Here is a 16434-nt window from a genome sequence, read left to right as displayed (position 1 = left end):
CCCGCTCATCTACAGGGTGTGCTGTTTCTGGCCTCACCAATAGACCTGGCACTGAAATCAAGGAGTTGCTCCAATTTCCTTGGAACAACTAGTTTAGTTTGGAATATCTTAGAAATCGCAATTCTCGGCACTTAGTTTGCTCCAGTTCTAGTGAGTTAGTTCAAGTATTTTTTTTCCAAAAGGGGGTGTGTCCAGCCACTTAGGCCTGTTTTGCAAGTTTCAGCAGCGAAAATTTACTTCAACTAACTTACAATAGTGGACACTTACTCCATTCTAAGTTCTGAAAAACCTTACCTAGAGTTAAGTTTAGTGCAGGCACAGCCAGAGACGGGGAGTGGGGGGTAAGCATTAAACATAAAGGACACATCAACATCACAACAGGGGGGGGGGGGGGGAAAGTTAGAGGATTTTCCATAAACACCTTCACAACAATAAAGAAGCAAAGTACATTTAAAGCACCAAGCACTAAACGAAGCACAAAAAGTAATAAACAATTAATTTAAAAAAAATAGAAGGAACCCTGCGCCTAAAGCACCAAGACCAAAGTAATAAGCAACCAATCAATAAAAAAATAGAAATCCTACCTTTGTGTGAAGTGAAGGTGTTTCTGTCAGCCTCTCTCCATGTCTCTGTACCTATCAGTGTCTCTGACAGGGAGGGGGGAGGTGGTGAGGGGGAGGGACTGAACGGGGGGGTGGTTGGGTTGGGGAGGCTGGACGGAGGCACCTCTGCTCTCTCCTCCGGCCCTTCGATCATTTCGAGTGCCCCCCAACCCATGCTCCTCCATTCAAACACAGACTGGGGGAAAAACGCTCTGCTGAGTCATTGCGCATGCACGCATGCTCCAACGCGCCTGCACAATGCTGCCAGCACTCAGAAGAACGCGGATCCCTAGCCCCACTCCTCTGCAGCTGCGATCGGCTTGCTCCGCCCTAGGGAGACTCCGCAGCGCCACGCCACGCTCCAGGACGAACTGAGAATTCCCCAGTAGGATTTCGGCACACTTTTTTTTCCCCAGACAGGTTACTTAAATCACGGAGGTGCGCCGTTTTCAGCAGCATCGGAAACTTGGGCCCAAAGACACTAGGAAAAAAGTTAGGGCTGGTGCATTCAGGAATAAGTGAATTTTTAGCGGTGTGATAAGTGAGAATTACTGCCAAACAACCGCTCTGGCCCTGAAATTTTAATTTTACAATGGAGAGTCTCATTCCTTCAGAAGTCAATTTAGTGTTGAAGATTTTAAAATAAAGACACTCTTTACTTTTTCCTGTCTGTCTCTTATTCTTCGCTTACCCAATCTTTATTTTGCTTTCTGCACATGATTTAAATCTAATTTCTATTTCCTGGTTTGGACTCTGCATGTACCGTACCGGATCAGTCACCGGATTTGAGCAAGTTTCTGCTCAAAAGCCAGCGAAAACTCTGGGCAACTGTCGACCACAAAATCTGGGCCCATGTTTTGTTAAACTCAAGTGACCAAATCCCGCAAATAAACTACATTCTGAGCCTTGAATTTTCAACACGCTGACTTTGATTCCTGTTTGCAGGAGAGATTAGGCACTTAATCAGGATTTTAATTCAAATTTATCTACAAAGATACTTTATGCTCAGGATGCAAATAAATATTAATTAAAATAGTTAATAGGATGCAATTCTAAAATATGTTGAGTTCCAGTCCCAAGGCTAAGTATCTTTTCTTTAATAGAAAATAAAGTGAACATAGCACGGAGTTCAAACTAATTTCCTCAGGCTCAGGTAATTGCAAGTGCTATACTTGTAACTACGCAGATATAACATCTCATCACACTGCTCCTTAGTTTCCCCTCACTCTAACACTTGAAGGAAATGCCTGTTTCTTCAACAGAATTAGGTTTAACGTTTGACTTTCAGTCCTTCACATCTGAGGACTCAAATTTCTTGTACAGTCATTTTCGGATAAGTCTCTTGCTCTGGCATATTTAAATACTCTTTTTTACATTTTTGCATTATTAGCTGATTAAATCTCTCAGAATCCACTATACAAGACTGATCCATTTTCCAATGTTTAGCATCCCAAGAGTATTTAGTATCATTTACATGTATACATTTCCCACTAGAATGCAGGAAAATACTCGTCGAGTTCAGTTTGAAAATAGACAAGTCTGAAAATGCCTCAGTGTGACTTCAGTCACCGTGTAACAATCAATAAGTAGTTTCAAACAGGACAGTTTATAATCTAATCAATTTTTCTTTTTAAAGTCTTGCCTTTGAAAGCTGTAGCACATCAACAACCACAGTTTTAAAAAAAACACTCAATACTATACAGCACCACATGGCACTTTTTCACAATAAAATGGTTTGCCATCAGGGCACTACCATATATTTCTTTGTGCGAAGGTTCAAAAGGAAACATAGAAAATAGGTGCAGGAGTACGCCATTCGGCCCTTCGAGCCTGCTCCGCCATTCAATGAGTTCATGGCTGAACATGCAACTTCAGTACCCCATTCCTGCTTTCTCTCCATACCCCTTGATCCCCCTAGAAGGACGGACTACGTCGAACTCCTTTTTGAATATATTTAGTGAATTGGCCTCAACAACTTTCTGTGGTAGAGAATGCCACAGGTTCACCACTCTCGGTGAAGAAGTTTCTCCTCATCTCCGACCTAAATGGCTTACCCCTTATCCTTAGACTGTGACTCCTGGTTCTGGACTTTCCATTGGGAACATTCTTCCTGCATCTAACCTGTCTAAACCCGTCAGAATTTTAAACGTTTCTATGAGATCCCCTCTCATTCTTCTGAACTACAATGAATACAAGCCCAGTTGATCCAGTCTTTCTTGATATGTCAGTCCTGCCATCCCAGGAATCAGTCTGGTGAACCTTCGCTGCACTCCCTCAATAGCAAGAATGTCCTTCAAGTTAGGAGACCAAAACTGTACACAATACTCCAGGTGTGGCCTCACCAAGTCCCTGTGCAACTGTAGTAACACCTCCCTGCTCGTGTACTCAAATCCCCTCGCTATGAAGGCCAACATGCCATTTGCTTTCTTAACCACCTGCTGTACCTGCATGCCAACCTTCAGTGACTGATGTACCATGACATTCTAAAAAGGGAGGGAGATCAGCCAGTTGTCGTGGTGCACATTGGTACCAACGACATAGGTTAAAAAAGGGATGAGGTCCTACAAAACTAATTTAAGGAGCTAGGAGCTAAATTAAAAAGTAGGACCACAAAAGTAGTAATCTCGGGATTGTTACCAGTGCCACGTGATAGTCAGAGTAGGAATCGCAGGATAGCGCAGATGAATACGTGGCTTGAGCAGTGGTGCAGCAGGGAGGGATTCAAATTCCTGGGGCATTGGAACCGGTTCTGGGGGAGGTGGGACCAGTACAAACCGGACGGTCTGCACCTGGGCAGATCCGGAACCAATGTCCTAGGGGGAGTGTTTGCTAGTGCTGTTGGGGAGGATTTAAACTAATATGGCAGGGGGATGGGAACCAATGCAGGGAGACAGAGGGAGACAAAAAGGAGGCAAAAGCAAAAGACAGAAAGGAGATGAGGAAAAGTGGAGGGCAGAGAAACCCAAGGCAAAGAACAAAAAGAGCCACTGTACAGCAAAATTCTAAAAAGGACAAAGGGTGTTAAAAAAACAAGCCTGAAGGCTTTGTGTCTTAATGCAAGGAGTATCTGCAATAAGGTGGATGAATTAACTGTGCAAATAGATGTTAACAAATATGATGTGATTGGGATTACGGAGACGTGGCTCCAGGAGGATCAGGGCTGGGAACTCAACATCCAGGGGTATTCAACATTCAGGAAGGATAGAATAAAAGGAAAAGGAGGTGGGGTAGCATTGCTGGTTAAGTAGGAAATTAAGGCAATAGTTCGGAAGGACATTAGCTTGGATGATGTGGAATCTATATGGGTAGAGCTGCAGAATACCAAAGGGCAAAAAACGTCAGTGGGAGTTGTGTACAGACCTCCAAACAGTAGGAGTTATGTTGGGGAGGGCATCAAACATGAAATTAGGGGTGCATGCAATAAAGGTGCAGCAGTTATAATGGGTGACTTTAATATGCACATAGATTGGGTTAACCAAACTGGAAGCAATACGGTGGAGGAGGATTTCCTGGAGGGCATAAGGGATGGTTTTTTAGACCAATATGTCGAGGAACCAACTAGGGGGGAGGCCATATTAGACTATGTGTTGTGTAATGAGAGGGGATTAATTAGCAATCTCGTTGTGCGAGACCCCTTGGGGAAGAGTGACCATAATATGGTGGAATTCTGCATTAGGATGGAGAATGATACAGTTAATTCAGAGACCATGGTCCAGAACTTAAAGAAGGGTAACTTTGAAGGTATGAGGCGTGAATTGGCTAGGATAGATTGGCGAATGATACTTAAGGGGTTGACTGTGGATGGGCAATGGCAGATATTTAGAGACCGCATGGATGAACGACAACAATTGTACATTCCTGTCTGGCGTAAAAATAAAAAAGGGAAGGTGGCTCAACCGTGGCTATCAAGGGAAATCAGGGATAGGATTAAAGCCAAGGAAGTGGCATACAAATTGGCCAGAAATAGCAGCGAACCCGGGGACTGGGAGAAATTTAGAACTCAGCAGAGGAGGACAAAGGGTTTGATTAGGGCAGGGAAAATGGAATACGAGAAGAAGTTTGCAGGGAACATTAAGACGGATTGCAAAAGTTTCTATAGATATGTAAAGAGAAAAAGGCAAACGTAGGTCCCCTGCAGTCAGAATCAGGGGAAGTCATAACGGGGAACAAAGAAATGGCGGACCAATTGAACAAGTACTTTGGTTCGGTATTCACTGAGGAGGACACAAACAACCTTCCGGATATAAAAGGGGTCGGAGGGTCTAGTAAGGAGGAGGAACTGAGGGAAATCCTTATTAGTCGGGAAATTGTGTTGGGGAAATTGATGGGATTGAAGGCCAATAAATCCCCAGGGCCTGATGGACTGCATCCCAGAGTACTTAAGGAGGTGGCCTTGGAAATAGTGGATGCATTGACAGTCATTTTCCAACATTCCATTGATTCTGGATCAGTTCCTATGGAGTGGAGGGTAGCCAATGTAACCCCACTTTTTAAAAAAAAAGGAGGGAGAGAGATAACAGGGAATTATAGACCTGTCAGCCTGACACCGGTAGTGGGTAAAATGATGGAATTAATTATTAAGGATGTCATAGCAGTGCATTTGGAAAGAGGTGATATGATAGGTCCAAGTCAGCATGGATTTGTGAAAGGGAAATCATGCTTGACAAATCTTCTGGAATTTTTTGAGGATGTTTCCAGTAGAGTGGACAAGGGAGAACCAGTTGATGTGGTATATTTGGACTTTCAGAAGGCTTTCGACAAGGTCCCACACAAGAGATTAATGTGCAAAGTTAAAGCACATGGGATTGGGGGTAGTGTGCTGACATGGATTGAGAACTGGTTGTCAGACAGGAAGCAAAGAGTAGGAGTAAATGGGGACTTTTCAGAATGGCAGGCAGTGACTAGTGGGGTACCGCAAGGTTCTGTGCTGGGGCCCCAGCTGTTTACACTGTATATTAATGATTTAGACGAGGGGATTAAATGTAGTATCTCCAAATTTGCGGATGACACTAAGTTGGGTGGCAGTGTGAGCTGCGAGGAGGATGCTATGAGGCTGCAGAGCGACTTGGATAGGTTAGGTGAGTGGGCAAATGCATGGCAGATGAAGTATAATGTGGATAAATGTGAGGTTATCCACTTTGGTGGTAAAAACAGAGACACAGACTATTATCTGAATGGTGACAGATTAGGAAAAGGGGAGGTGCAACGAGATTTGGGTGTCATGGTACATCAGTCATTGAAGGTTGGCATGCAGGTACAGCAGGCGGTGAAGAAAGCAAATGGCATGTTGGCCTTCATAACGAGGGGATTTGAGTACAGGGGCAGGGAGGTGTTGCTACAGTTGTACAGGGCCTTGGTGAGGCCACACCTGGAGTATTGTGTACAGTTTTGGTCTCCTAACCTGAGGAAGGACATTCTTGCTATTGAGGGAGTGCAGCGAAGGTTCACCAGACTGATTCCCGGGATGGCGGGACTGATCTATCAAGAAAGACTGGATCAACTGGGCTTGTATTCACTGGAGTTCAGAAGAATGAGAGGGGACCTCATAGAAACGTTTAAAATTCTGACGGGGTTAGACAGGTTAGATGCAGGAAGAATGTTCCCAATGTTGGGGAAGTCCAGAACCAGGGGACACAGTCTAAGGATAAGGGGTAAGCCATTTAGGACCGAGATGAGGAGGAATTTCTTCACCCAGAGAGTGGTGAACCTGTGGAATTCTCTACCACAGAAAGTTGTTGAGGCCAATTCACTAAATATATTCAAAAAGGAGTTAGATGAAGTCCTTACTACTAGTGGAATCAAGGGGTATGGTGAGAAAGCAGGAATGGGGTACTGAAGTTGCATGTTCAGCCATGAACTCATTGAATGGCGGTGCAGGCTAGAAGGGCCGAATGGCCTACTCCTGCACCTATTTTCTATGTTTCTATGACACCCAGGTCTCATTACACCTCCCCTTTTCTTAATCTGTCACCATTCAGATAATAGTCTATCTCTCTGTTTTTACAACCAAAGTGGATAACCTCACATTTATCCATATTATACTTCATCTGCCATGCATTTGCCCACTCACCTAACATATCTAAGTCACTCTGCAGCCTCATTGCATCCTCCTCACAGCTCACACTGCCACCCAATCAGTGTCATCTGCAAACTTGGAGATACTACATTTAATCCCCTTGTCTAAATCATTAATGTACAATGTAAACAGCTGGGGCCCCAGCACAGAACCTTGCGGTACCCCACTAGTAACTGCCTGCCATTCTGAAAAGTACCCATTTACTCCTACTCTTTGCTTCCTGTCTGCCAACCAGTTCTCAATCCACGTCAGCACACTACCCCCAATCCCATGTGCTTTAACTTTGCACATTAATCTCGTGTGGGACCTTGTCGAAAGCCTTCTGAAAGTCCAAATACACCACATCAACTGGTTCCCCCTTGTCCACTCTACTGGAAACATCCTCAAAAAATTCCAGAAGATTTGTCAAGCATGATTTCCCTTTCACAAATCCATGCTGACTTGGACCTATCATGTCACTTCTTTCCAAATGCGCTGCTAATGACATCCTTAATAATTGATTCCATCATTTTACCCATTACCGATGTCAGGCTGATCGGTCAATAATTCCCTGTTTTCTCTCTCCCTCCTTTTTTAAAAAGTGGGGTTACATTGGCTACCCTCCACTCCATAGGAACTGTTCCAGAGTCTATGGAATGTTGGAAAATGACTGTCAATGCATCCACTATTTCCAAGGCCACCTCCTTAAGTACTCTGGGATGCAGACCCTGGGGATTTATCGGCCTTCAGTCCCATCAATTTCCCCAACACAATTTCCCTCAGTTCCTCCTCCTTACTAGACTCTCTGACCCCTTTTATATCCAGAAGGTTGTTTGTGTCCTCCTTAGTGAATACTGAACCAAAGTACTCGTTCAATTGGTCTGCCATTTCTTTGTTCCCAGTTATGACTTCCCCTGACTCAGACTGCAGGGGACCTACGTTTGTCTTTACTAACCTTTTTCTCTTTACGCATCTATTAGAAGCTTTTGCAGTCCATTTTAATGTTCCCTGCAAGCTTCCTCTCGGACTCTATTTTCCCTGCCCTAATCAAACCCTTTGTCCTCCTCTGCTGAGTTCTAAATTTTTCCCAGTCCCTGGGTTCGCTGCTATTTCTGGCCAATTTGTATGCCACTTCCTTGGCTTTAATCCTATCCCTGATTTCCCTTGATAGCCACGGTTGAGCCACCTTCCCTTTTTTATTTTTACGCCAGACAGGGATGTACAATTGTTGTCGTTCATCCATGCGATCTCTAAATGTCTGCCATTGCCTATCCACTGTCAACCCCTTAAGTATCATTCGCCAATCTGTCCTAGCCAATTCACGCCTTATACCTTCAAAGTTACCCTTCTTTAAGTTCTGGACCTTGGTCTCTGAATTAACTGTTTCATTCTCCATCCTAATGTAGAATTCCACCATATTATGGTCACTCTTCCCCAAGGGGCCTCGCACAACGAGATTGCTAATTAATCCTCTCTTATTACACAACACCCAGTCTAAGATGGCCTCCCCCCTAGTTGGTTCCTCGACATATTGGTCTAGAAAACCATCCCTTATGCACTGCAGGAAATCCTCCTCCACCGTATGGTTTCCAGTTGGGGTTAGCCCAATCTATATGCATATTAAAGTCACCCATGATAACTGCTGCACCTTTATTGCATGCACTCCTAATTTCCTGTTTGATGCCCTCCCCAACATCACTACTACTGTTTAGAGGTCTGTACACAACTCCCACTAGCATTTTCTGCCCTTTGGTATTCCGTAGCTCCACCCATACCGATTCCACATCATACAAGCTAATGTCTTTCCTTACAATTGCATTAATTTCCTCTTTAACCAGCAATGCCACCCCGCCTCCTTTTCCTTTCTGTCTATCCTTCCTAAATGTTGAATACCCTTGGATGTTGAGTTCCCAGCCTTGGTCACCCTGGAGCCATGTCTCCGTGATGCCAACCACATCGTATCCGTTAACTGCTATCTGCACAGTTAATTCGTCCACCTTATTCCGAATACTCTTCGCATTGAGGCACAGAGCCTTCAGGCTTGCCTTTTTAACACACTTTGACCCTTTAGAATTTTGCTGCAAAGTGGCCCTTTTTGTTTTTTGCCTTGGGTTTCTCTGCCCTCCACTTTTACTCATCTCCTTTCTGTCTTTTGCTTCTGATTCCATTTTGTTTCCCTCTGTCCCCCTGCATTGGTTCCCATTCCCCTACCATATTAGTTTAACTCCTCCCCAACAGCACTAGCAAACACTCCTCCGAGGACATTGGTTCCTGTCCTGCCTAGGTACAGATCGTCCGGTTTGTACTGGTCCCACCTCCCCCAGAACCGGTTCCAATGCCCCAGGAATTTGAATCCCTCCCTGCTACACCACTGCTCAAGCCACGTATTCATGAGCTATCCTGCGATTCTTACTCTGACTAGCACGTGGCACTGGTAACAATCCTGAGATTACTACTTTTGAGGTCCTACTTTTTAAATTTAGCTCCTCGCTCCTTCAATTCGTCTCGTAGGACCTCATCCTGTTTTTTACCTATATCGTTGGTACCAATGTGCACCATGACAATTGTCTGTTCGCCCTCCCTTTTCAGAATGTCCTGCACCTGCTCAGAGACATCCTTGACCCTTGCACCAGGGAGGCAAAATACCATCCTGGAGTCTCGGTTGCGGCCGCAGACACGCCTATCTATTCCCCTTACAATTGAATCCCCTATCACTATCGCTCTCCCACTCTTTTTCCTGCCCTCCTGTGCAGCAGAGCCAGCCACGGTGCCATGAACTTGGCTGCTGCTGCCCTCCCCTGATGAGTCAACCCCCTCAACAGTACTCAAAGCGGTATATCTGTTTTGCAGGGGGATGACCGCAGGGGACCCCTGCACTACCTTCCTTGCACTGCTCTTCCTGTTGATCTTCCATTCCCTATCTGGCTGTGGACCTTTTACCTGCGGTAAGACCAACTCGCTAAACGTGCTAATCATGTCATTCTCAGCATCGTGGATGCTCCAGAGTGAATCCACCTTCAGCTCCAATTCTGCAACGCGGTCCGTCAGGAGCTGGAGGCAGATACACTTCCCGAACATTGGTTGAGAGTGAGCAGACACAGGTGGTACATGCTCCAATGAATTGAATAAAGGAAAGTAGACAGTAATGTAGCCACAAAGCAATGCAGTGACACTTGGCTTGCAAGCAACTGCATTTAACCCAACACCTCCAAACCTTTAGTTTTTCCTTCTACCCTGTCTGATCCTTTTGAAGGTCCTCTATCGTATTTATTAACCGTTCCTTGTTTTGGATGATTTTCTTCAAGTTAAAATAAAGAAATCCTGTGAGCCATGCCACAAAATAATTTAAATTCCAACAGTGACTACACTCAAAGTACTTCATTGGCTGTAAAGCGCTTTGAGACAGACATCCAGTGGTCGTAAAAGGCGCTATATAAATTCAAGTCTTTTTTTCTGAAAGATGAGTGTTAATTAGTTTTATACTGCATATGTGTGAAGTTTATAGTCCTTATTCCATTGTTAAATGTTCAAATCTTCAGACATTTTTAAATTAAAAGATGCCTCTGTTTTCCTGTATTTTCACAGTAAAGTGCGCAATAGGAATCTGTACCTTGCTACGTTTGCTTCTGTTTTGGGGCCTCTTAGTTTTGGATTTGTCCTTGGTTACAGTTCCCCTGCCATTCCAGAACTAGAAGCTAATCCAAACCCAAATCTCAACCTTGATTCCACTCAGGCTTCCTGGTTTGCGGTAAGCAATTACCTGTACTACATAATCTATGGATGTTATTTCAACTTTTGCCTGTATGTAGTTGGGCAAATTCTTTAATCAATTTTAGTCACCCTGATGTGTTCTGCTCTTGCTGCTGCTGAATCTGACATTGGATGATTGATTCCCCTCTTTACTTTTCCATTCCTCAAAACCAGCACCTTCTGAGATTGGGGCAGTTGCAGTGGTGAATGTATGCTTGTGGAATAGCATGTTGGTACAGCTGTAGTCCAATAGGCTGTTTAAGCAGAATTTATAGGTAGCTTATTTATGGGATATGGTAGCTTAGTAGTTCTGGTGCTGGACGAATAATCTAGAGGCCTGGACGAACAGTCCGGAGACGAGTTCAAATCCCACCATGGCAGCTGGGGAATGTAAATTCAGTTAATTAAATAAATCTGGAATAAAAAAGCTAGTATCAGACATAATGACCACTACCGGATTGTCCCAAGAACCCATCTGGTTCACTAATGTACTGTAGGGAAGGAAATCTGCCACCCTTACCCAGTCTGGCCTATATGTGACTCCAGACCCACAGTAATGTGGTTGACTCTTAACTGCCCTCTGAAATGGTGGCTCACCACTACCTTCTCGAGGGTAATTAGGAATGGGCCATAAATGCTGGCCTTGTGCTGCCACATCCTGTGAATGAATAATTTAAAAATCTTCTGTCAGCCAGCCTTTGTGGCATCATACTAGCTCTATGCTCCAACTTTTGATGTATTGGAATACTGAAGTTTGAATATTTTTACACAGGAAGATTTATACCACTTTGATTACATGTGTAGACCGCATCAATTCAGGGAGAATTAATTTAAATTAGTTAATTACATGAATGGTTTCCACTCAATAATCCCTTATTGATGTGTGTGTGTGTGTGTGTGTGTGTGTTTTGCCCAACTGAGATTCAAATGGAAGGATTGAAACTGAAATCTTTATTTCAATGCAATGAAAGTAAAATTGATTTTATAGCTATATGCCTCCTTTGTAGTCCTTAGTTACTATAGGAGCAGCCGTGGGCGGCATAATTGGAGGATGGATTGTTGATAAAATCGGCAGAAAGCTGAGCCTTATGATGTGTGCTGTTCCATATGTCTCTGGGTTTACGATGATCATTGGAGCACAGAACATCTGGATGCTTTATGGTGGTCGCGTGTTGACTGGATTGGCCAGTGGAGTGACATCACTTGTTGTACCAGTAAGTACACTTTGTTTTATAATGAGCTAGAGCAGGATCCTACAATAATGTATAAATCTTAGAATTGTTCACAAAAATAGTCCACTTTAAATCTACTGAACAGTATTCAAAATAAATTTCAACCATACTTTTACGACTTTTTTTTTTAACTTCAGCTGCAAGTGAGCTTTGGTTCAGTTTTTTTACCTTTTTATACTAAAATAAAAGATACCCATCAGAAAATTGGGACACAAGCCCGTTTGAACAATTTTCTGATCGGTGATTTTGCACAGTAGAAACATTGTACAAAGAAAAACATGAGCGCGGATTAGAGCAGAGAGGGCAAAGAGAAGATTTGATAGTTGTTTAAAATCCTGAAGGGTTTAGATAGAGTAAATGAAGAGAAACTGTTTCCAATGGCTGTAGGGTCGATAATCAGAGAGTACAGATTTACGGTGATTGGCAAAAGAATCGGAGGCGACAGGAGGAGAAACTTTTAACACAACGAGCATCTAGGATTTGGAATACACTACCTGAACTAGTAGTAGCTTTCAAAAGGGAATGGGATAAATGCAAGGAGAAAAAATTGCAGGGATATGGGGAAAGAATGGGACTAACTGGATTGCTCTTTGAAAGAGCCGGCACAGATTCAATGGGCCAAATGGCAGCCTCCTGTGCTGTATTATTCCATGAGTATGTTACCTACAGCCCAGAGAAGATTAAAAAAAAAGCGTGTGAAACTGGACACCATCCACAGCGTGCAAATTATAACCAATAACCATTTAATTCCAGAATGGTGCCAGTTAAAGGCTACTGTGACTATTTCATTATTTCATATCTCCCTTGAACCTGGCCCATTGCCTCTATCTCGGACACCTTCAGTTTCCCTTCAGCAGTTGCGATACGAGGATGACCAAACCTGCATTCTCTCATAAAAAGCAACAATGTGAAAATAAAATAAAATGCTAAATGATGAAGTGAGAAATGACAGGTGATTAAGCTTTGTCCCATCAGAAACCCTTAATGAAATAAATTGTAGCTTGCTGTAGACCATTTCAACCTCAAGTGAGGCGTCTCCAGATTATTTCATATACTTCATATCATTAGAAGTGGGCCTGGGCCAACAGGGAGCAAAGCACAGAGATCAAACGGGGAAACCTAGCTAACGAACAGCAAAAGACCAGGATTCAAAGGGGGCAGTTGTAACGTAACCGGCTATCTAACTTCATCTAAGCTGGAGTGGGGAGCTTTGGTTCATATGCCTTATTTACACCACCATGCCCCATTTTACACTCTTGACTTCAAAAAGAGGGTAAAATCGGGCGCGATATAAAACCGGCGTCGGACCCAAATCGCCCCCTTTGTGCTGGGAGAGTTAAAACTACCCCCAAAGAGTTGCTTTCATTATTGTCGGGAATCACGTGAATATAGAAACATATAAAATAGGTGCAGGAGCAGGCCATTCGGCCCTTTGAGCCTGCACCACCATTCAATATGATCATGGCTGATCATGCAACTTCAGTACCCCATTCCTGCTTTCTCTTCATACCCCTTGATCTCTTTAGCCGTAAGGGTCACATCTAACTCCCTTTTGAATATATCTAACAAACTGCCCTCAACAACTTTCTGTGGTAGAGAATTCCACAGGTTCAGAATTCTGAATGAAGAAGTTTCTCCTCATCTCGGTCCTAAATGGCTTATCCCTTATCCTTAGACTGTGACCCCTGGTTCTGTACTTCCCCAACATCGGGAACATTCTTCCTGCATCTAACCTGTCCAATCCTGTCAGAATTTTATATGTTTCTATGAGATCCCCTCTCATTCTTCTAAATTCCAGTGACTATAAGCTGAGTCGATCCAGTCTTTCTTCATATGTCAGTCCTGCCATCCCGGGAATCAATCTGGTGAACCTTCGCTGCACTCCCTCAATAGCAAGAATGTCCTTCCTCAGATTAGGAGACCAAAACTGTACACAATATTCAAGGTGTGACCTCGCCAAGGCCCTGTACAACTGCAGTAAGACCTGAGAGGCCGGCGCTCAATCCGCCGAAGGGACTCCGAGACCGGCGCTGAACTGGCTGAAGGGACCGAGGCGTGGCATCGTCTTATACTCCCAACTAACTTTCAATTAATTCTTAACCTTTTAACCAACTTTTAAACTTAAACAATTTGGGAGAACTTTTAAAACTTACATTTTAGACTCTCAATCGAAATACTTTTAAATATCTATTATTAATCTACATCTTTGACTTTTAACAAATTTTAGAAACTTTTTAAATTGGGGAAACTTTTATAGTCTATTATTGATCTACGTCTTAGATTTTTAACAACTCTTAGAAACTTTTGAAATAAATTGGGAACCTTTATCAACTTTTAACTTTTAAAATAACTTTGGAAGTCACCTTCCTAATGCCTGCCCCCCAACCTAGCCTCAGGCCAGCTACCATCAATGGCGCTACCCGGCGCCCTGCTCCTATACTCAAATCCTCTAGCTATGAAGGCCAACATGCCACTTGCCGCCTTCACCACCTGCTGTACCTGCATGCCAACTTTCAATGACACCCAGGTCTCATTGCACCTCCACTTTTCCTAATCGGTCACATAGAAACATAGAAAATAGGTGCAGGAGTAGGCCATTCGGCCCTTCTAGCCTGCACCGCCATTCAATGAGTTCATGGCTGAACATGCAACTTCAGTACCCCATTCCTGCTTTCTCGCCATACCCCTTGATCCTCCTAGTAGTAAGGACTTCATCTAACTCCTTCTTGAATATATTTAGTGAATTGGCCTCAACAACTTTCTGTGGTAGAGAATTCCACAGGTTCACCATTCTCTGGGTGAAGAAATTCCTCCTCATCTCGGTCCTAAATGGCTTACCCCTTATCCTTAGACTGTGTCCCCTGGTTCTGGACTTCCCCAACATTGGGAACATTCTTCCTGCATCTAACCTGTCTAACCCCGTCAGAATTTTAAACGTTTCTATGAGGTCCCCTCTCATTCTTCTGAACTCCAGTGAATACAAGCCCAATTGATCCAGTCTTTCTTGATAGGTCAGTCCCGCCATCCCGGGAATCAGTCTGGTGAACCTTCGCTGCACTCCCTCAATAGCAAGAATGTCCTTCCTCAGGTTAGGAGACCAAAACTGTACACAATACTCCAGGTGTGGCCTCACCAAGTCCCTGTACAACTGTAGCAACACCTCCCTGCCCCTGTACTCAAATCCCCTCGATATGAAGGCCAATATGCCATTTGCTTTCTTAGCCGCCTGCTGTACCTGCATGCCAACCTTCAATGACTGATGTACCATGACACCCAGGTCTCTTTGCACCTCCCCTTTTCCTAATCTGTCACCATTCAGATAATAGTCTGTCTCTCTGTTTTTACCACCAAAGTGGATAACCTCACATTTATCCACATTATACTTCATCTGCCATGCATTGCCCACTCACCTAACCTATCCAAGTCGCTCTGCAGCCTCATAGCATCCTCCTCGCAGCTCACACTGCCACCCAACTTAGTGTCATCCGCAAATTTGGAGATACTACATTTAATCCCCTCGTCTAAATCATTAATGTACAGTGTAAACAGCTGGGGCCCCAGCACAGAACCTTGCGGTACCCCACTAGTCACTGCCTGTCATTCTGAAAAGTCCCCATTAACTCCTACTCTTTGCTTCCTGTCTGACAACCAGTTCTCAATCCATGTCAGCACACTACCCCCCAATCCCATGTGCTTTAACTTTGCACATTAATCTCTTGTGTGGGACCTTGTCAAAAGCCTTCTGAAAGTCCAAATATACCACATCAACTGGTTCTCCCTTGTCCACTCTACTGGAAACATCCTCAAAAAATTCCAGAAGATTTGTCAAGCATGATTTCCCTTTCACAAATCCATGCTGACTTGGACCTATCATATCACCTCTTTCCAAATGCACTGCTATGACATCCTTAATAATTGATAATATTCTGCCTTCCTGTTTTTGCCACCAAAGTGGATAACCTCATTATACTGCATCTGCCATGCATTTGCCCACTCACCTAAGCTGTCCAAGTCACCCTGCAGCCTTTTAGCATCCCCCCCACAGCTCACACCGTCACCCAGCTTAGTGTTATCTTCAAACTTGGAGATATTACACTCAATTCTTTCATCTAAATCATAAATGTATATTGTAAATAGCTGGGATCTCAGCACTGGGCCCTGCGGCACCCCACTAGTCACTGCCTGCCATTCTGAAAAGGACCCATTTATCCCGAATCTCTGCTTCCTGTCTGCCAACCAGTTCTCTATCCACGTCAATACATTACCCCCAATACCATGTGCTTTAATTTTGCACACTAATCTCTTGTGTGGGACCTTATCAAAAGGCTTTTGAAAGTCTAAATACACCACATCCACTGGTTCTCCCTTGTCCACTCTGCTAGTTACATCGTCAAAAAATTCTAGAAGATTTGTCAAGCATGATTTCCCCTTCATAAATCCATGCTGACTTGGACCGATCCTGTCGCTGTTTTCCAAATGCGCTGCTATTTCATCTTTAATAATTGATTCCAACATTATCCCCACTACTGATGTCAGGCTAACTGGTCTATAATTCCCTGTTTTCTCTCTCACTCCTTTTGTAAAAAAGTGGGGTTACATTAAGCTACCCTCCAGTCCATAGGAACTGATCCAGAGTCTATAGAATGTTGGAAAATGACCTATGCTAACCATTTGAATGGTTTTCAATCAAGTTGCTCAAAAGTAGCACTCAGCAACACATACTTGTTAAATATAGCAATAGTACAATGGACCATGGCATTAACCATGTTTTGTTGTACATATTGCACAATGTGAT

General features: G+C 43.7%; 1 protein-coding gene across 1 annotated transcript in view; it reads left to right on the top strand.

The window, feature by feature from the left end:
- slc2a8 (solute carrier family 2 member 8) overlaps positions 1-16434 on the top strand; it is a 55376-nt gene that overhangs the window by 12797 nt on the left and 26145 nt on the right. Inside the window, exons 2-3 of the mRNA XM_070862618.1 lie at positions 10243-10405; positions 11415-11621. Coding sequence (XP_070718719.1) covers positions 10243-10405; positions 11415-11621 — 370 coding nt within the window. The remainder of the gene's footprint in view (positions 1-10242; positions 10406-11414; positions 11622-16434) is intronic.

Source organism: Pristiophorus japonicus, chromosome 20, assembly GCF_044704955.1.
Source record: "Pristiophorus japonicus isolate sPriJap1 chromosome 20, sPriJap1.hap1, whole genome shotgun sequence".
Taxonomy (NCBI): domain Eukaryota; kingdom Metazoa; phylum Chordata; class Chondrichthyes; family Pristiophoridae; genus Pristiophorus; species Pristiophorus japonicus.
The sequence above is the reverse complement of the archived record's forward strand: the minus strand, read 5'-3'. Positions and strand labels throughout refer to the sequence as shown.